Source organism: Chlamydotis macqueenii, chromosome 9 (genome assembly GCF_036417535.1).
Source record: "Chlamydotis macqueenii isolate bChlMac1 chromosome 9, bChlMac1.mat, whole genome shotgun sequence".
Taxonomy (NCBI): domain Eukaryota; kingdom Metazoa; phylum Chordata; class Aves; order Otidiformes; family Otididae; genus Chlamydotis; species Chlamydotis macqueenii.
The window spans coordinates 20,962,779-20,984,030 of NC_141564.1; the positions used below are offsets into that span (position 1 = coordinate 20,962,779).

General features: G+C 38.8%; 1 protein-coding gene across 1 annotated transcript in view; it reads right to left on the reverse strand.

Moving 5' to 3' along the window:
- Positions 1–21,252, reverse strand: part of NAALADL2 (N-acetylated alpha-linked acidic dipeptidase like 2) — a 242,639-nt gene that overhangs the window by 131,650 nt on the left and 89,737 nt on the right. Inside the window, exon 5 of the mRNA XM_086754882.1 lies at positions 13,928–14,078. Within this exon, the coding sequence (XP_086611008.1) occupies positions 13,928–14,078 (151 nt within the window). The remainder of the gene's footprint in view (positions 1–13,927; positions 14,079–21,252) is intronic.

A 21,252-nucleotide genomic window follows, 5' to 3' on the forward strand; every position in this document is an offset into this window, starting at 1 on the left:
TATTCAGGTCAAGATACTGAAAATGCAACTGGAAGCCTAGTGTTTAGCCTGAAATATTTTGAGGAACACTCGTTTTCAAAAAGCAGTTAACCTTCACCACTACCAGCTATAATATACCCCTAACTTGGCAACGGTATTCCTGGTTACACGCATCTCAAAAAGCAGAGGTAATTCTCTTTGCTCTATTACCTTAGTTCATCAATTCAGAATGAAAATTGATAATTTACTAAAAAACAATTGACAGGTATTTTCTATGTTTAAAGAAAGAGATCAGAAGTATAACACAAAAGTTACATAAAGATTAACAAAAGAATTGCTGCTCTTGCATTAGAAAAAAACCATTAAATTACCCGAAGTTATATTTTCATGCAAAAGAAATGAATGTTTTTTGAAAATACCCAAGACCTAGAATGACATTAACTTTCTCTTCAAAACAGGAATAATATTCTTTGAGTATAGATGTAGATTAAAGTAGCAAGTGTAGCAGGGAAAACTTGCTAGTTCTACAGGGAATACTCCTACTGACAACAGAAGATTATCTTTCAAATAACTGTGGGGCTTAGTCTACAATAAATAACAAGTAATGGACAATAAATAGCAAAATGTCATTCTTAATGACAGACTAAAATGAGCCTTTCTTTGATAATGTCTTCAAAATGCTTACTGGGAAAAAAAAAAAAAACAAAACTAAACACAAACAAGCAAGCAGTATAAGGAAGGGCACAATTCAGCTGAAATTTTGCCTAGTCAAACAGAAATTAATTTAGACAGTAGTTTTGCTACTAACTAGACCAAAGGAGGTTAGCCAGGCCTTACAGATTACTATCCATTCTTGAAGTAATACTGCAAACCCCACCAAAGAATGGATGGATGGATAAATATAGTCTGAAATATGTTACGCTGCTAGTGGTGAAATAGGTGTGCATGAAAAATAAAAGTGAACTATAGACAAACTAGTGTTTGAATATTAGGCTAAAAAATAAAATCAGATATATTGTGGCAGCTGTATTTATCAACAACTTTTTTCAAAGGAGAAAGAATGAGTTCCCTCTGTATTTCAGGGGGATTTTCCTAAATCTTATCAGTTAGTATGATAATAAAAAATACTATCTAGTCCAACAGGAAGACAGGCTCTGTATGATAATGGGCAAAAAATATAAGTAGAGGTAATGACAGCAGAGAAAGATGTGTGGACATGCATTGGCAAATTGAATTAATTCCCAAACACCCAACTTCAAAATATTTTCTGAAATGCTGTTGTACCAGCTACACAAATGTGACATTTTTTATCTCTATTAAATTGACCTTGCAGTAACTTAGAAGTAGAAAATTCTGACTGAATTCTGACCCTAAAGCCAACTGAAAAGTCCTAAAAACTTTTAAATGGGCAGAACTTTAGACTGCATCTCCAGTCCTACTCACCTCTCCATTATTTTTCACCTACAAAAAGGAATGACGGGTGTCTATTGAAATTTTTACTCTAAAGATTAATCTTTGTTAACCAAAACATTGAAGTATTTTTCATTTTTTTTTAAGTACAATGATGCAATCTTTGCAAATACTATTTATATGTAACACGTTTTTTTTTTTCCCAGTCAGAATTTGGAAGAAGGAGCATATAGCCTCGTGTGTATTTAAGACTTGACTCTTCAGTATGTACTTGGGCTATTGCAAAATGTAAAACAGTTTTCCAGTGAGAAATTAAGGCATTTAATATATCAGACAAATTAGAAGGACTTGTGGTAAACACCTCACCCTCATAAAGTGTAAACTTTTGCCTTAAACAATGTTTAGGAAAAGGTAAGAAAATTTAGTGTCTAAAATAAACATACTCTTGATGTAGCTTCCTGGGCATAATTTGTAGAGATTTGAAGCAGTCAATTCTGCTGCTTTTCAAGTGAAGTAGTAATGAATATCAAAGATTACAGTGTGGAACAAAAGAACTCATGAGTTGTCGGTACAAATACACGGAAAAACACATGCCACTGACATGCTATAACTTTTCTCTCAATCTATGTAGGAAACTGGATAGGACTGAACCTACTGTAGGTAGGATAGAATAGAACAGGAATAGAGTATTTCAGTTGGAAGGGACATACAATGATCATCTAGTCCAACCGCCTGACGGATTACATACAGATAAATTACAGTTATTAAAAATAAAAAGCATGTAGAATAAAGAAGCATTATTAGGATATATAAAAAGGTTTCTTCTACTAGAAAAAAAAAAACAACAAGAACAAAAAAAACCCCAAACAAATCCATAACTTAACAGAAGTCAGAAAAAAATCCACCTGGGACTTTCTGGCTTTGTGTCACAGTTCCCTTGAAGTCCTGGATAAAACCAGGCTTGACAGAAATCGCACAGTGGACTAGTCGAAAGACTGCTGTTGCTTGAAAATAAAGAAAAAACTCCCAAAACTAGGCATTTTAAAACATGAGTAGACCAGCTGTTCTAAAATTAGTCTCCTTGTTATGAGCATTGTTCCAGAAAGGATTAGATTGTCACCACATGTCAGCTTTAGCTGACATTTGCTAAAGGAAAAGAATTTACCCTACAAGTAGGCAGCACAAGCATTTGTTCATCACTTATTTTGTAAAGGGTGGTCCCTGTAGCACAACATTTTAAATAAATACACAAATCATGATATCACTAACTCTAAAAGATCTACTACTTCAATGAGGTTTTAAATAACCCAAGAGGCTTCACTCTTTTTTTCATTAACTCAACAGAGCCACCTGTCAGCTATGCAAAATTAGCATAGAAGAGGTACTGGAAGTTACACACATTTTGTGCATATACTTGTCCTAATTGAAATTGTAACGGTTAACAAAGTTTCAAAGGTTTGTTCAAATCATTCTCATAGCCTAGTTTTGCACATGAAAAACATGTCAGATAACAAAAGCATCTGGCAACAAACTCACTGCTTCTCATTCTGGCACCATACCCATCACACAGCAAATATTGACTGGCATCACTGCACACAGGACTACTCCAAAAGCACTGAAGAAAGAAGCTCTGTAAGCTGTGACTGCCTCTTTGTTATGGACATTCTTACGCATTTCTGAAATTCTCTTGTATTGTATGGCTGGCACATGGCCATCTCTACCCTCCTCAAATACTTTTCCCAGTACTATTCCTTTCCAAAAATGAAGCTCCATGCTTTTACAGAACAAACATGAGATCGTTTTAAGTTTTAGTAGAGGAAAGGAGAGAGCAGCTATGCATCAAAACTGATGCAGTCTCTTACATAAAGGAGTCTTGCAACAGGATATGAATTCAGTGTCCCTTAACAGAAAGGAGTCATTCTGTCTACAGCCATATTTGAGCGTACTTAGGCAACATGTCTGCAGTGGTTCCTAACAGCACACCTAAAGACCATCCAGTGGAGGTTAATCAGGCAGAGAAAGCTCCTCTTATGCACGGAACACCACTTGAGACAATGCCCCACTTCCCTGCTCCAAATGCATTCTGTAAGGCTACATTTTGCCATATCTAAGAAACCTCATCTATCACTACCCTTCAGCATCTAAACTGCAGTAACAAGTGCAGCTTGCGATGCTGAGAAGCACGACAGACAGAACAAATAGCTTAACAGAGAAGAGATTAGAGGAAGATGTAAACTCATCTACTAGGGCAAGCCCTGATGGGCTGGCAACCCTGAGTCATAAGGGAGCTCACAAATGTCATTGCGAGGCCATAAAAATCTTAAAGTTCATGGTGATGGGAAGAGGTTCATGAGGACATGGCGAAAGCAAGTATCACTCCTATCACCTTCAAGGAGAAGTATCTGGAATCAGCCTTACATTAGTCCCCGGGAAGGTAATAGAGCAAATAATCTTGAAAATAATTTCCAAAAATATAAAGGACATGAATGTCACTGACAGTGGTACGAATAGATTTACAAAGGAAAAGCATGTCTGAGCAACCTGATAGCTTTCTACAATGAGACAACTAGCAAGTCTGAAGCAGATACAAAACTGGAAGGAGTGGCCGATAGACCAGATGGCTGTGCTGTCATTCAGAGGGACCTCAATAATCTGGAGGAATGGGCTGCCAGAAATCTCATGAAGTTCAACAAAGGGAAAAGCAATGTCCTGCATGGGGGAGGAATAAGCCTCCCCCAGTATTCGCTGGGGGATGACTGACCGGAACACAGCTTGGCAGAAAAGGACCTGCGCTTTCTGGTGAAAAAGTTGAGTACGAGCCAGCAATGTGCCCTTGCAGCAAATGTGGCCAACAGCATCCTAGGCTGCAATTAGGAAGAATGTTTCCCTTCCACTCAGCACTAGTGAAAGAAGACCTGGAGTACTGCGTCCAGTTCTGGGCTTCACCATGCAGAAGAGATGTGGACATCATGTAGAAAGCACAGCGAAGGGTCATGAAGATATCTAAGGGATTGTAGCATTTCTCATACGAGGAGAGGCTGAAAGATGTGGGATTATTTATTCTTTAGCAAAGACTTGCGGAAATCAATGTGTGTAAATACTTGACAGGAGGTGGAAGAAGATGGAGCCAGTTTCTTCTCCAGTGTTATTCAGTGAAGGGAGGAGAGACAATGGGCACAAACATGAAATTCCCCTTAAGCATAAGGAAAGCTATTTTATGGTCAGGGTGGTCAAGCACTGGAAGAGGTTTCCCAGGGAGGCTGTGGCATGTGCTTGGAGATGATCAAAACCCACTTCGACAACATGCTGGGCAGCCTGCTCTAGTTGACTTTGCTTTGAGTAGGTGCCTTGTCCTTCAACAATCTCCACAGTCCCTTCCAAGCCCAACTGTTCTGCAATTATTTTCTCCTGGGCCAAAGGCTGTGAACCCTTTACTGACATCAGTACCAGAGACATTCCAGCCACTCCATGACACATCATGCTCTGGAGTGCACTGTCACTGAAATCACACCTCCAGTATATTTAGACTGTTTTGACCACATTTGATGTACACATGCTGCTTACCCTCTTATCTCATAAGCTTCCTTCACCACTTATGTTGTCATTAGCCAACCAACTAAATCATTACAATAGCTACTCTCTCTCCATCCCCTGCCCCATCCCCTCTTCTCATTTCCCTTGGGTAGAGCATTCTTCTATCTCTGAAGGGAAGGAAAACAATGCAAGTCTAAAAAAAAGTCTGAAAAATTCAAGGAAAATGCTTCTGAAAATTCATCACACCTAAACTGTGATGAATTGCTTATGTCTTTTAGTGTCCTGCAAAACTGTACTATATAATATGATAATACATATTTATGTAATGTACAAGTATTTTCCACATCTCCATTTTAAGATGATTAGGTTTTCTTCTGGAGGAGTTTCTACCTGTCTGAAAGCAGGAAGAGGTACTATTATCTTTTTTACGCAGCTGCTGAATATGCTAAGCACTGGGCTGGAACAGAGATCAAGTCGAGTTAAAGACGGTTTTTCTTGCTTGCAGTATTCAAACTGCACTAGAAAAAATTCCATTATAAAATTAATTACATCTTTAATTGCTTAAACAATCAGCCAGCTGACTTTATGGTGCTCTTGATACTACACAGGTGCACTTGCAGGTGTTAATTCTGCAATGCATAAGAGCTGCAGTGTAGTATCCCAACTTGTGCACAGGAGTCCTAGGAGGATAAACTACCTACATGCACAAATACATGTGAAAGTTAACCAAGCTTTATTAGCAAATAAAATTCCTTTATTTATACGTATATAGCTACCTATCTGCTCTATCTTCCTGTGAGGGGTACCTAAACTGCTACACAATCATGCTGGTTCTGACATGTTTCACTTTAGTTTCTATATGGCCAAAATTATTGGTTGACTCTGACCAAAACTTTTACTTTGAGACAGTTGTATTTCTGGCACATAGAGTAGTATTAATAACTAGTACCACCTACCAGAAATGCCTGCCTTTTACCCTGAGGTGTCATCTTAGCAGTACGCTCCAGTAAAACACAGTCATCTCCAAAACTGGTATTTGCTTTGTATATACAAAATAAATTAGGCAAAAGGCACAACAAATACCAAACTGGGCCCATCATGTTCAAAATGTTCAATCACTTAACGCTTTTGTATCTTCCCTATATTTCATCAACTTTTAAACAGAAGGGAAAAGTTCAATTTTTTAAAATTTAAAAAGGAAACAAATGGCTTTTCAAAATCCCCTTTCTGCATACAAAATTAAACACTAAATTCAGCCAAAATTCACAAACATATTCTGTCTTCCAGTATTACTTTTAAATGAATTTAACTCTTCATTGAAAATTAACATCTGGTTTTAAATCTAAGCTGCCTGAACAGTCATATTAAGAGACAGTCTTTTAAATTTTGACAAGTATAATTTTTCAGAATGTACCATATATCACCTGAAAGGAAAAACGGCGATTATTGCACTCAACTATTAGAAACACAGGAAAAATAGGCCTAGGACACCGAGGTTGTTTTACTGTAATACTACAACCACAGTTTTGGAACCTTCAAAAAGAAGTCCACTTAAAAGGTAACACCTATGGCTCTAAGCCCCTTCTGGATCCCCAGACACTGTTACCTGCTTGCACTGGGGAGGTACCACCAGCAATTTGATACCCCTCTAAGCAAGTGTCTCAGTTGCCGTGAACAAAGAAATGTATCTACAGGCTGCAGTTAGCAAAAACCTGGAAGTGACTGTACTGGTTTCTATGCACGTTTTTGCTATCAACTCAGATCTCATGTACAAATACTGCTAAACTTTCCTGCCTATCTGGTAGATGAAAAAAATCTCAAGTAACACTAGCTTAATTGGGTTTTGAAAGAAAACAAGCCCCACCTGAAACACAATGAAGCCTCTGGAAAAGGCTGTGAAAGATCCAAGATTAAAAGAAACCACAGTAACATGCAGAGAATGGTGTTAAACAGCAAACGACTGGCAACAGAGCAAGTGGTCCATAAAATTGATCTCTAGCTGACAGTCAGTTAAGAGCTTAGCTGGCTCTTAAAAATGATCATTATATATTGCCAATGAGCAAACACACAACTATTCATCCCTCTAATTTTGCAAACACAGCTAACTGTTTTCCTCATCCACACACACACATCTAGTAAAGTATTTCCTCAACATCCTGTCTTGGGTGTCATTTGCTTCTCAACGCCTTTCCCATAAACTCCCAGGAGCTGGTACATGGGAGGGGAAGGGAGTGCTCACAAAACTCCTTGGTGCTGTATAAGCAGCTCCCCATCCCAGGTTCTCAGCCCACGCAAAGACACCGAATTCCAGTTAGAGTCTGCAGGCACCCAGGCTTTTGTAGTAGCAGATTCCAATACATCAGCTACACTTACTGCCATAAAGTGATGTTTCTGGTTTATGTGTACATAATAAATTAGCTCGCTCACACAAATTATGTTGAGCTGAAATACCATGTCAGTAAAGCTATGGCAGGATTAGTTTCAATCATGATTACACAAAAGATTTAAATGTGCTGAATTCACTTACAAGGTGAGTAAAATAATGTAGTATTTACCACTTGTATATTCCACTACTCTCTTAACTTCACATTTTTTAAATAATTTTCTATTGAAATCGAGAAAAGTTTTGACCATATGGTTGAGTATGGCATTTGCAAGAGTCAAATGTTACAAATACTGCTAGCAAGCTATTACAGTACCATTGGCAGTAACTTCTCCTCTCCTCTTCCAATACTCTAACAGACAAGATCACTGCATTTTCAATTAAAATTTAGTTCCTCCCCCAAAATGAAGTTATAGGCATCTTCATAGAAAACAAAATGATATCTGAAATACAATACAGACGTCCACACGCTCAAACCTGTGAGCAAGAAATATCTTGATGAGCAAGAAATATCTTGATGTCCAACTGATTTTCTCAGTTTTAAACACACGCAACACCAATTGAAAGCCAGACAGGAGGAAAAGTTAAAACCCACAAAACTCAAACTCAGAGCATGTAATTTGGTACTTAAATACAAATTTAGTTGCTTTATTCTATCCTGCAAAATCTGAAGAGGCAGATCATGGATTTAGATACCTTTTGAACCCTTAGGGCTAGAGGTATTATTTAAAATCTGCTTAAGTTATTACTTACTGTGCTCACAACTCAAAAGCCAGTATTTTCTAAAGATTTACCTCTCTATTGCATTAACACAGTTTTGTTTTTTTTTTAATACAGAAAATAACACAGTATATTCAGATACAGTAGTGTAGTTGGTAAAGTGTGAGGGTTTTATATGGCAATCACCAAAATTATGTCATAAATAAAAAATAAAATTATCAAGAGTATATGTAAAATACATACACACACCCTTAAGTTAAACTATGAAACTGTAAACTCTTCTTTCTTCCCAGCTTCAGTCTGCCCATAAGGAAAGTCAAACAAAACAAAACAAAAAAACCCCAGAAGTTTGAATGCAGACAATCATTTTACACCAATTTCATACTTCATTTCTCTGATGTTGCTAGCAGAAAGTAAACAGAAATTTTGGAAAATAAAAAAATTACCAGGATCATTTCCACAGCTGCAAAGGCAAGCACAGAAAAACAATCCTTGTAACTGTGTTTTGTTCTTTAACAAAACAGACAAATCAGGGCTGAGGACATCTTGTAAAAAGTCCTGATGATTTATAACTAACTTTTTAGAACACATGTTGCATGTGCATGGTTTAAACTGTCACACAATATTCTATTTTCTAGTTAACTTCTGCTCAGCTAGTTGCTTCAGAGGAATAAAAATAACACGAAGTAAAGGACAGTAAGAACTAACTCGGGTAAAAGGCAGTAAGCACATAAACATACAGAATCACAAGGCTGACCAAAGAAAAAAAAAAGTAGGCATACCTTTCCATCACAGCATGTATGTACTCACCCATATTCCAAATATTAGCAGTATTTCCCTGTATTCACTGCAGAAGAACCGGCTAAGCTCAAAGAATGACACTTGACTACACAAGTAAATGCTATGTGCTTTTTATGATGTATATTTGATGTTCAAAACTTTTGCTGTAATTTATCAGAACATGGAGAACACATCGTGCTGGGTTAACCTTGACCAGGTTCCAGATTCCTACCCAGCCACGCTCCCACTCCCCTGTTCAATGGGGTAGGGAGAGAAAATAAGATGGAAAAGCTCATTGGTCAAGATAAAGACACAAAGATCACCTATCAGTTACTGTCAATGGCAAAACAGAGACAATATTGCCAATTAAAACTGATTCGGATAGTGAGAAACAAAACCAAAAAGATTAAAATAGCACCACCACCCTGCCTTTTTCCAGGCTTAGTTTCACTCTGTTGACTGTCCTGAGTTCTTGTCCTTTCTAAAACATGTTTTCTGAGGCATCATCAACTTTGCTAATGGGCTCAGCTGTGTCCTGCAGTGGATCAAAACCTCACCAAGTCCTTGTCTTTCTTGTCACTTCCTTTGAAATCAAATCCTATTAGCAATATTTGAGGAACGCTCATGTCAACTCCTCTACCTGCAGTGTTCACTATTCACAATTCTAGGGACACTGTGCATTTCCCCATGTTACTGGCTTTTCACCCAAATCTCTGTATTCTGACTTACATGATCAGCTGTTAATAATGACCTGAAGCATGGAATACTTCCAAATATACTACTTCACCTTATTGCTATAACCTCTGTGTAACAATTCTCTAAAACGTTACACCTGAAACTCCAACTGATAGCGTAAGATTGTATTTTATAGCTGTTACATTCCAGCATTTTAAAGCTCACTGTATTTTCTATGATGCTGTCTGACCTTTTGATGAAATAATTTCTATTCCAACACTGCAGACAGGGATTCCGTTATGAGGTATCTTATCTCAGGGGCAGAATTCTTAATGCTTATCACAGTTACACTTTTCTATTTACATACTAGGATTGACAAATAGTTTCTATCCATATTTTTGTTTACTGAGCCACCTCCTCCATGGAAACAAAATTGATTTTAAATGGCTCTGAAGTATAGTAATGGAAAAATCTAATATGTCTCTGCAATACAAAGGTAGGCAAAAGTAAGTGCAGCAAGAAAAAAGTCCAAATGGGAAAAAAAAAAAAAAAAAAGTAGATGGGGGAAGTCACTCAAGTTTTACACCATTCTTCTACACTTTATTTTCAGGATAATTTTTGCCACATAAATCTTCTCTCTCTCAAGCTTCTTAATCCTATATGTTTAATAGCTTGAGTCCCACCCACTGGATCTGTTTCATTTCAAAAGCAGGAAGACAGAAAAAATATTTCTAAAAATGGAGGACACTAGTCTTTGGCAATCAGAATCAGGAAGAGAGAACTGATGCTCACAAAGGCACATATGATTGTTTTGGGACTGATACAACATAGATTGGGAGACTATTAAGAATAGAAGAACTAAATTATCAAACAAAGCCGCAGAAACTTTTACGTAAGTGCTGCTGACTTCCCTTTCCACATCACTACTTTTTTTCCCGTCTCTATTAAACAGATATAAAAAAAAAAAATTCCACTCATAGATAATAGGCATCTCAAGCCCACCCTCAAGCTATTTTTGTACATTCTAAAATAATTCATATGCAGAAGTGCAGCATTTAATCATGAAACAGAAGATTTGAGCTAAAACCTCATGAGAACTCAGAACTATCACATAAACTCCATTTCAAAGTGTTGTCAACTTTGAGAAGAGATCTGTAAATGTTATCATTTGCTGAAGATTTTTTTTCAAGAAAAAACCTGAAGCAATCCAATGCCCTGATGCCAGAGAGAAATCTGTTTTCAGACTAAAAGAATGTGAGAAACATAGGCAGCATCATGAAAATACAAGTTTCCTACCTTTCATTTACCTGGTACAAGAGTAACTTTGGAACACTCACCTTACCAGGCATTTCCTAGTAAAAGGGCGAATGGTGATAGAGCAGTCCCTGGGACTGTAACAGTAACAGTTCTTTTGGCAATGTGTAAAGTGCAGATGGTAGCAAAGATATGCCAATAACTTAAGCAGGAGTTTCCAATAAAATCTCTTGTAGTGTATGTTATACTCTGTGAATCAAAGTGACAGGGGCAACCCTGGGTATCTGGCGCTTTCATTCTACATGCAGTCAGTTTAACTACCTTACATGCAAGTGCATCCCTCAGGCAAAAGTCTGCATTCTGGACATATTTGTCCCGGGCATAAACTACCTCTGCCCAAATTGATTCATAGTCTCTAGAGAAGAAAATCATCACCAGAAACACAGAAATTACTTCAGTCTGATCTACTTTCCAGTGACAGAACCATAAAAAAGAGTTTCCTCAAGTGTTCCTTTGAGGTCTTTCCAGCTCATCATTGCATTCAATGATGAAAATATAAATGATTTTAGGAACATGACAGTCTCTTCCTGCTTAGAAATGTTGCTCAGAGATTTAAAATCACAGACAAGCCACACTAAGGGTTCTAGCAGAAACCATCAATGTACTTAACAAGGATATCACCACTATTGATATAATTAAGTTTCTTTTTCTCAAACTGGAGATTGGAATGCACACTGCCCATGCGATCATTTACTGACACAAAACCAATGCATAAGATTTAGACACTGAAGTGGCAACTTCATGTTGGTGTATCTGTTTTAATTAGCTTTACTTTTCATGCAGGGTAAATAAAACATTAAGGAGTCAGTCACACAGATAAGCGACAAACTTTTTCAAATAGCACCACAAAATGAGCAAGAATAAAGCTTGAAGAGTGTTACATTTACCTCTGTAGATCCCGGGGCACTTTTAAGAACACTGGGTCAGGTACACTGAGAAAATGTGCAATTTCTTTCCCACTGAGCTGTCAAGGCATTCATGCTGAGAATAGCTAACACCCTTCTTTGACAACCAGGCAAATATTTCTATTTTCTGCCATTCTAGTCATGAAGTATCTCAGCATTGCCTCAGTTGATTTACTGCCAATTCAAGTCAGACTTTAGATGTCTGCGCTAGTAACCAGACCAAATATTCTTGATAAAGCCTTGTCACAAACTCATAGACTGCTGCTTAATACATTTCCAAATAGTTAGATAGTAAAAAAAGGTTGTAAAGCTGAAAAGGCAGCAGAGAAGCAGAACACACATTCACTGAACTGCCAGAATGGAGATTTTAGTACATAACAAGTCAAATATGCTGCTGCTTCTACTTATTGTTAACATTGAGTTAAAAAAAAAAAAAAACAAAACCTTAAACTTATAAAAGACTACATAGGTCCTTAGAATCATTTGTTTCCCATACTTTGAAAATATATGTTCTCAGAAAAGCATAACTGATAATCAAGTCTATCCAGACAGAATTGATACAAGGCTAAATTAACGTATTCAAGTGGTAATTGCTTATAGATAATCTAAACATTATTTTTTTCCTTAAATCTTTTAAATATATATTTCTGATCACATTGTACTTGCATCTATTGACCAGAAGTTTCCTTTACCAATACCATGAATATGGAAGATGGAATGAAGGGAAGAATATTTCTTTCAGTGGGGAGAGATCTCATAGAAACTGCTCAGAAACCACTGGATTAGTACTCTGCAGCTCTTTTTTTTTTTTTTTTATGAGTTAAGAATAAGCAAGCAGGAATAAAAGTTCAGTGTGTGAATATACAAATATAAAAAGCAACAAAATAAATTATTTAAAGACTTTGCACCAAGAGTTTAGAGTAAAGAACTTTTGAGACTGGATTCCATCCTTTGAGCCATGCTGCATTACATGGAGTCCATAGAATCACAGAATGGTTTGGGTTGAAAGGGACCTTTAAAGCCCATCCAGTCCAACCCCTCTGCAAGGAGCAGGGACATCTCCAACCAGATCAGGTCACTCAGAGCCTCATCCAACCCGGCCGTGAATGTTTCCAGTGACGGTGCACCCACCACCTCTCTGGGCAACCTGTGCCAGTGTTCCACCACCCTCAGCGTAAAAAATGTTTCTTTTATATCAAGTCTAAATCTACCTCCCTCTATTTTAAAACCATTACCCCTCATCCTGTCACCACAGGACCTACTGAAGAGTTTCTCCCCATCTTTCCTGTAGGTCCCCTTTAGGTATTGGAAGACCGCTATCAGGTCTCCCCGGAGCCTCCTCTTCTCCAGGCCGAACAGCCGCAACTCTCTCAGCCTGTCCTCATAAGAGAGGTGCTCTAGCCCTCTGATCATCTTCGTGGCCCTCCTCTGGACCCTCTCCAACAGGTCCATGTCCTTCTTATTATGTTGGGGGCTCCAGAACTGGACACAGTACTCCAGGTGGGGTCTCACCAGAGCAGAGAGGGAGAATCACCTCCCTTGACCTGCTGGCCATGCTTCTCTTGATGCAGCCCAGGATGCGGTTGGCTTTCTGGGCTGCAAGGGCACATTGCCAGCTCATGTTGAGCTTCTTGTCCACCAGCACTCCCAAGTCCTTCTCCTCAGGGCTGCTCTTAATCTATTCGCTGCCCAGCCTGTATTTGTGCCTGGGATTGCCCTGACCCATGTGCAGGACCTTGCACTTGGCCTGGTTGAACTTCATGAGGTCTGCATGGGCCCACCTGTCAGGCCTGTCAAGGTCCCTCTGGATAGCATTCCTCCCCTCCAGTGTGTCAATGGCACCATAAAACTTGGTGTTATTGGCAAACTTGCTGAGAGTGCGCTCTATCCCACCATCCACATCACTGACAAAGATGTTAAACAAGGCTGGGCCCAATACGGACCCCTGAGGAACGTCACTCATCACCGGTCTCCACTTTGACATTGAGCCATTGACCACCACTCTCTGAGTGTGGCCATCCAGCCAATTCCTTATCCACTGAGTGGTCTGTTCATCAAATCCACATCTCACCAGTTTAGAGACAAGGATATCATGCAGGACAGTGTCATATGCATTACTCAGAGTTTCTATTTCAAGCAGGATTTGGTTTAGTGTTTTAACTCCCACACTTACAATCTAGACTGAATTAAATGTCCATTAACGGAATACGCCTTGAAGAGTACTTACCAATACTGGCATAACCAGGTGTTGACGGATCTCCTCCACTGTTCAAGGAAACCATAAAAGCTTTATCAACAAGATCTGTAGTCTTTGGTAAGTCACAAGGATCAACGTAAAGAAGAACTCCACCAAACCCTGAATCTTCTAACAGAGAAAGCTGAGGGAATAAAACAACATAGGCAACTATTAACAAAAATAATGTAAGAACACATTATTATTTATTTTAATTATCATTGAGATAGAGGCTTTATAATCACAGAATGTTTAAGGTTAGAAAAGACCTCCAAGATCATCAGGTCCAACCATCAACCTAACACCACCGTGTCCACTAAACCATGTTCTGAAGTGCCACGTCTACACGTTTTCTGAATACCTCCAGGGATGGTGACTCCACTACTTCCTTGGGCAAATTGTTCCACAGTGCCCGACCACTCTTTCCGTAAATAAATTTTTCCTAATATCCTACCTAAACCTCCCGTGCCGCAACTTGAAGCCACTTCCTCTTGCCCTATCACTAGTTACCTGGGAGAAGAGACCAACACTCACCTCCCTTACAGCCTCCTTTCAGGCAGTTGTAGAGAGAAAATGTCAAAAGCTACCTTCAAACCCTAATGACAAAAAGAATTATCACTTTTAAATCATATGTAGTATGCTGAGGAAATGCAGTCCTAAGACTCATTACAATGGTATTTGATATTTGCAAGTGTTGCATCTTTACCTCTTTTCTTGTGACAGTCAGACAACGCTAGTATGCTGGAGGTTATATTCAGATGAGGTATTGGCCATGGTTCAGTAATTTACTCAAAGAGATATGAGTGTAGCCACGTGAAAACTTGTTTCTATAACTGTTTTTCAGTTCAACTGTCTTTCTTCTGTCTTTTAAACCTTCATTTTTCTTCTGTGTGTGTGTAAACATATATATATAAAATTTCTCTCCTAGCTGTTGGTTTTCAGGAATGCTCACGCATAGTTCTTTGTGGCTTTACAAGTACGTAAATCATACGAATATTTGGCTTTAAGTTTAAGCCTGAAAAGCATTTGATGTTTAGTTCTGCTTTTCTTCAAAGAAAGAAATGTATAAAAATAGTAGTCTACTATTTGCATTTCTATAAGTAAATGCATGTAATACTGTGATTCGTCAAGTTTTTGACACTATAGTCTGAATTCAGACAAACAGATGCAAGTGAACCTGTGAATCACTTGGGTAATCTTACATATCCTATGCAAACAAGCAATCCCTAGACGAAACAGGGAGTGTTTTTGAGAGAACTCTCTTCAGACGAATGAGCATGCAGAGCCAGAGCATAAGTGACTAGCACAGATGTTTAAAAATATAAAAAGTTAAAGACATATTACAGACCTTAAATTTAAGGCAGGAATAAAACTTTCCAAAATGGTAGGTTTGTTTATCACTGTGTTGTTCTATTTCCAATTCATGTTCATATTCAGCCATTCAGTCAGGATTTGATGGCACAATAAGAGGGGCAGGGATACTATGGGAAAAGCAGGACGCATCACAGCTAAATGATGTAACAGGGAGGATTTAAAATAACAATTGTCTTTTCTTTTCCTGCATCCATACCGAGTATCTTTCTATTAATCTCTAATCTTATTTAATAGCATAGAAGCCAGGAAACACAGACACACTCTTTTTTTTTTTTTTGTAGAGAGTTTTAAAAATTTTCTACTTAAAAATCACTATTGAATTCCTCTGTTTCACTGAGAGAAGGTAACTACAGGGTTGTTATTCACACAGTGCAGCAACCACCGCTGCCATAGCTACAATCTCTAGTAAGAAGTTGTGTTGTACATGTGAATTATAAACCAGCTATAATTGCTGCTTTTTAACTTTCCAACAGTCACATCACGACTATGACAACAATAAATGAGTACTGTTGCTTCCATTTTCATCTTAAATAACTCAACACCTTAATATCCACTAAGTGCCCTAGCACAAAAAAAAAAAAAAAAATCTGAGGAAGGTACTGAACAGTTTCTACTGGCTAAAGATTGTAGATTAAGTCCTTCAGGTAAATTGGTATACATTTGTTCAGATGAATGGAGCACCTTAGAATGTAGAATCAACCAACAACAGAATCTGCTCCTTATGAGTTTGGGCATACGCCTCCTCCCTCTCCCAAAGCCACAAGCATCTCAGAATAAAATGCAAACAGCAGAAACCTTGAGAGGAAAACAGACGTTGGTGCCCACTGTTAACCCTTTTGTTCTTTATTGCTGCTTAAATCCTCAATTTTTAGAGTAATTCAAAAACCAGTAACTATTTCAATCCATTAAATCACCCCATAAAACATTCTGGACTCAGTTTAATCTAACATGAAACACTTGCTGCTTTATCAAAGTCTCTGTCATGTAACTGGGGAGAGATTAGCCTTGTAAACTCTGCACACCACAAGGCACCATTAAATTGCCTTTTAAAGATGAGGTGGTTGAAGTAGTGAAAAGACTTTTTAAGAATAAAATCATTTTTGTTTTATGTAGTGACTAGTGAATTTGGAAGCCTTTAGTTTACACAGGGAAGTTCTTAAATAATTGCTTGAACGTAAAGTGCAATAACTATATAACATCAATAGTTTCACATACATTAGGACGGCACCCTAATAACATAATTCAAGTTTCTGGACAGGAAAGCAAGGTAACTGATTTGGAAGGGTAAACAAAACCAGTTCTTTATATGGGCAGATTGCAATAGTCTAAAGAACTTGGTTTCACTCTACGAGGAAAACTCAAAGCTACTTCTCAGTTTTCACTGCACCATCTCTGACTGTTGCATAGGAAACAGCTGTCTTTTACACTGGCTTATAGGTAACACAGACCAAGTCTGTACCTCACATCTGAGCCAAGCTTTACTGTTGGGCTTCGGCCACAAACCTACTGGCAGACAGGTAATAGGTCAAAAATAAGGAAGTTGAGCACAATACTTCACTGTAAAAAAAAAGCAGCAACAAGAAGCAGGGAGCCACGAACTCTCACAGCTGACTCGTGTTTCATCTCACTGAGGCTCGTGTGTGCCTGAATGAACACTTCATCAGGCAGTTATGTCAGTGATCTGAACGCAGGAACAAACCTCCCAAAGAGAAGTGACTACAGCCTCTCTATATGAAACTCCACTGTAATGCAGAAGAGCTGTCCTGAAACAACTGGTTATAAACAGGGAAACAATGCAGCGGATACTGGTGTCAAGCTGTATTTTTTATCTTTCAGCTGAGAGCAAAGACCTTTTCCCTGGTCTCCTCTTCACAGCTGAAACTATCCTTGCACCTCCTAAGCATCGAAAAGCACAAGAACATTCAGGTAATCGGGCTTCATTCTTGTCCAGAATTAACCAGTACATTGCACTGGTTACCCGCTAATCACAGAGCCTCAGAAAGGTTAAAAACATGCATATTGAGGTATGTAGCTGAAAACAAAGCCTGACTGCATCAGCACTACTCTCTCATGTTCTGTTCCTGGAAGCCACATCTGGGGCTGAGTTTCAGCTATCATTTCCTGGGCAGAGAGCACAAGAGCACATCACACTTTGGTCTCACCCGGATTACAGCAAGTAAGAGTGCAGAGTTAGCTAAGAAAGGGCTTCCAAAACTATGCTCTCAATGCTTCTGAACACACTGTCTTCTCTGATTCGCCAAGGCCCTAATGGCTTAAAGACGATTAGATGAGCATGGCACCTTTTCTCTCCCTTTAGTTCATTCTCAGTAATAGTTCTGTTTATAAATGATTTATAAAGTAGTAACGCATCATCAACTGTTGAGGTGCATCACAACAGTATATTCCTAAAAGTGATGGTTAACGATGATTATGAACACATCAGAAAAAAAATGATGACACAGGTAACTGTGGATTATATCAATCTATCAATTACATATTAAAATAGCTTCTCATTATCAGTAATTCTTCCCACTATCACTGGTTTTATTGGGGACAAAAAAAAAAAAGGGGAGGGGGGGAAAGTAACAGAACTCTAATTAAAAAGATTAAATATGCTTTACCTACAAGCACTTACAGAACGCTTAAGCATTGGGTTCTTTTTCAGAGGGCAGCATACTAAAATCTGTACACAAAATTACAAAAATCGTATTCCACACAATGTCTGTGTTAGTGTAAATGACATCACAGGTCATTAGACAATAGAAGCCTTTTAGTGTCAGCTACTGACAGTACAGCAAAATTCCTACTGGATCATGTTGTTATTCTAGCATATGATCTCTTCCATGCGACTTCACAGAAAAAGTCTTCCTCTTCCTAAATCCAGATTCACAATTGCACTGTTTATTAGAAGCCCATTCAGGTGCTAACACAATAAAACCCGGACACCAACGCATTCATAAAATAAAAACTTAATGTATATTCCTGTTTATATGTTAATTGCCTGTATATAATTGCCATCCTCTTTTCTGTGACCCTTCTAGGTAATTCATGCAAAAATGCATCCAGAATTTTATATTCAAGGTCATAATACGTAGGGAGCTGTCGTAGTTCAGCCCTGATCAGGACCAGACTATGCAGTCTCTCTCTCACTCCCCCCACCTTCCGAGAGAGCAGGGAGAGAAAATATAAGGAAAAACAGCTCAAGGTTTGAGATAAGGACGGGGAGAAAATCCCTAAAGTTACCGTCACGGGCAAAACAGACTCGACTCGGGGAAAACTATTCATTTATTACTACAAACAGCAGGATAATGAGACAGAGAACAAGATAGTCTCCCTCTACCCCTCCCTCTTCCCAAGCTTAACATTACCTCTACCACCTTCCCCTCCCGAGCGGCACAGGGGGGAAGAGGGAATGGGGGTTGCAGTCAGTTCATCATACGTTGTTTCACGCCGCTGCTTCATAGTCGGGGGAAGAACTCCTCACATTCCTCCCCTGCTCTGTTGTGGGGTCCCACCCATACGCCACAGTCCTTCCTGAAACTGCTCCGTCGTGGGTCATCTCTTCCACGGAGTTCAGTCCCTCCAGAACAGCTGTCCCAGCATAAGCCCTCCACGGGCCACAGCTGCCTTCAGGCATCCACCTCCCCCGGTACGGGGTCCTTCACGGGGTCCAAGTGGATCTCAGCTCCTCCGTGGACCTCCATGGGCTGCAGGTGGACAACCTGCTCCACCATGGTTGTCACCACAGGCTGCAGGGGAATCTTGCCCAGGAGCCGCATTACTCCTCCCCCTCCTTCTGAACTGACCTTGGCGTCTGCAGCCGTTCCTCACAACAGGCTGGTAGATGTCTCTCAGGATCTTTTTTACATCTTATTCACTTCTCATCTCCTTTCTACTTCTTGCAGCCGGGCTGGACCGAGTCGGGCCCAGTCGGCTGCCTGGCAAGAGGCCAGAGGGTGAGGCCTGCAAGGCCCATGAGGCCTGCGCCTCCCCCTCTGCGCCTCTGCCCCCGCTCAGCTTCTTCACATCTTCTCTCGTCTCTTTTTTTTTCTGTTTTCCCCTTCTTAAATACGTTATTGCAGAGGCGTTATCACGGGACATTCTGCTACCAATCGGCTCGGCCTTGGCCAGCAGTGGGTCCGCCCTAGGCCTGGCCAAGTCCCCCGAACAAAGGGGAGCGACTTCTAGCAGTTTCCTACAGAAGCTGCCACCTTAGGCCCACCCTCACTAAACAAAACCACGACAGGAGCATTGAAATTAAAAAACATTTTAAAGAAGAAAAAATAATTAGTAAAATAAACAATATACACAATAATAGTTCAGAGGAAAAAAAGTATCTCAAATATATATGAAAATGCATACATGTACCTATTACATATTATTGTCTGTTAAAATCAAGCATATTCATAAAAATTTGTATCTCCTATTGTCATTACACTTCAGTGCAATGATCAGCATTAATTAGACAAATAACAGTAACCAGTTTGTAACTACTGCATTTTTCAATTGGTAGTGCAACGTGCAAAAGACACGGTTCATTAATCTGAGATACAGCTTTACTAGGTGGACAGGCTACAAGTTATTAATTACTCCTTTCTACTGAAGTTCCAATTAAAATCATGATGCTTTGAAAGGAACTCCCATCTCATTTTACTAATTGGTGGTACGTAAAATTAGCAAGTAAGGGGAAAGTGCCATTTAAACTGTGGGAAGACCTCACTGACATAACATATTTTTATTTCTGAAACAGTAGAAAAATAAGACTGCATACCGCAGATTTAATTAGATGCCACTGTCCTCTCAATTACCTTCTATAATACAAGGCACTTGGAAAATGCAGCGGAAACACAACACTCCTGGCAGAGAAAAAAAACCCCACCTAGATACACATATCTGTATTTTTTGTACAACTCTTCCAACTTGCATATTTTTAACAAGTAAGGTGGCGAAGTTCCATTCTGGCTTCAGTGTAATTTTTAAATACTGCACTTAAGGTTTAACGGTGCTTCTACATTTCCCATCACAGAAATCAAAGACAGTTTTCAAAAGAAGAATTCTGTGGCAAAACACCATCTAAAGAGGTTTTTGCCTTTTGCTGCTCAATCCTCAAGGCACTGTGTTAAGATAGTAAAAGAGATGGAGGACATAGTCAGTTTAACGCCTGACTACACGGAGACGATGAAAAGAAATACATCTTTCCTATTCAGCTCAAACACTGTCCTTGTCTAAGAAATGACACTACTGCTATATTGAACAAATAGGACTGGGAAAAGGATTAAGCTGCACAAAACTTCAAAAAGCTAGAAATGCAGACAACAGTGATTGTATCAATGACAGGCTATTCCCATAAAGGTATTAGATAGTGGAAAAAATACTGCATTGGAATTAAACAAACTATTCCTGACATACAGTGCCGTATATATATATATGAACAATAAATAACAAATACTTCCTCTGCATCACAGCAAGACCTTAAAACTTTTATGTACTTACTATTGGAGAAATGATAATATGAAGAGCACTTATTAGTGGAAAAAATCTAACATGCATACCTAACATTTTTTCAAGACATTTTTATTAATCACTTTCCAAATTGCAATTTTCATTCCCAATCTTCAATTTTCAGAATTTTATCCCTTTTATATCTAAAAAATATTTCTAAGGAGATGAGATTTCCCTCTTGCATTTCCTGGATGTCCTATAGAATGTGGGAGGAAAAGCAGGAGGAAAGAGTAAGAAATTTTAGAAAGTTAGTAATAGAAAAATTGCATATGAGTGACGGAGTAAGAGCGACTTTGTACATAAATTTACCACTAATTGTATTTTTAACCACATTCTTCTGTCAGATAAGTGCTATTCAAGGGCAGTAGACTTTTAAATTAGAACTAACCACAAGAAAACTGGTTTGTGAAGGTTCATGAACACCAGCTTTTACAAGTAAAAGA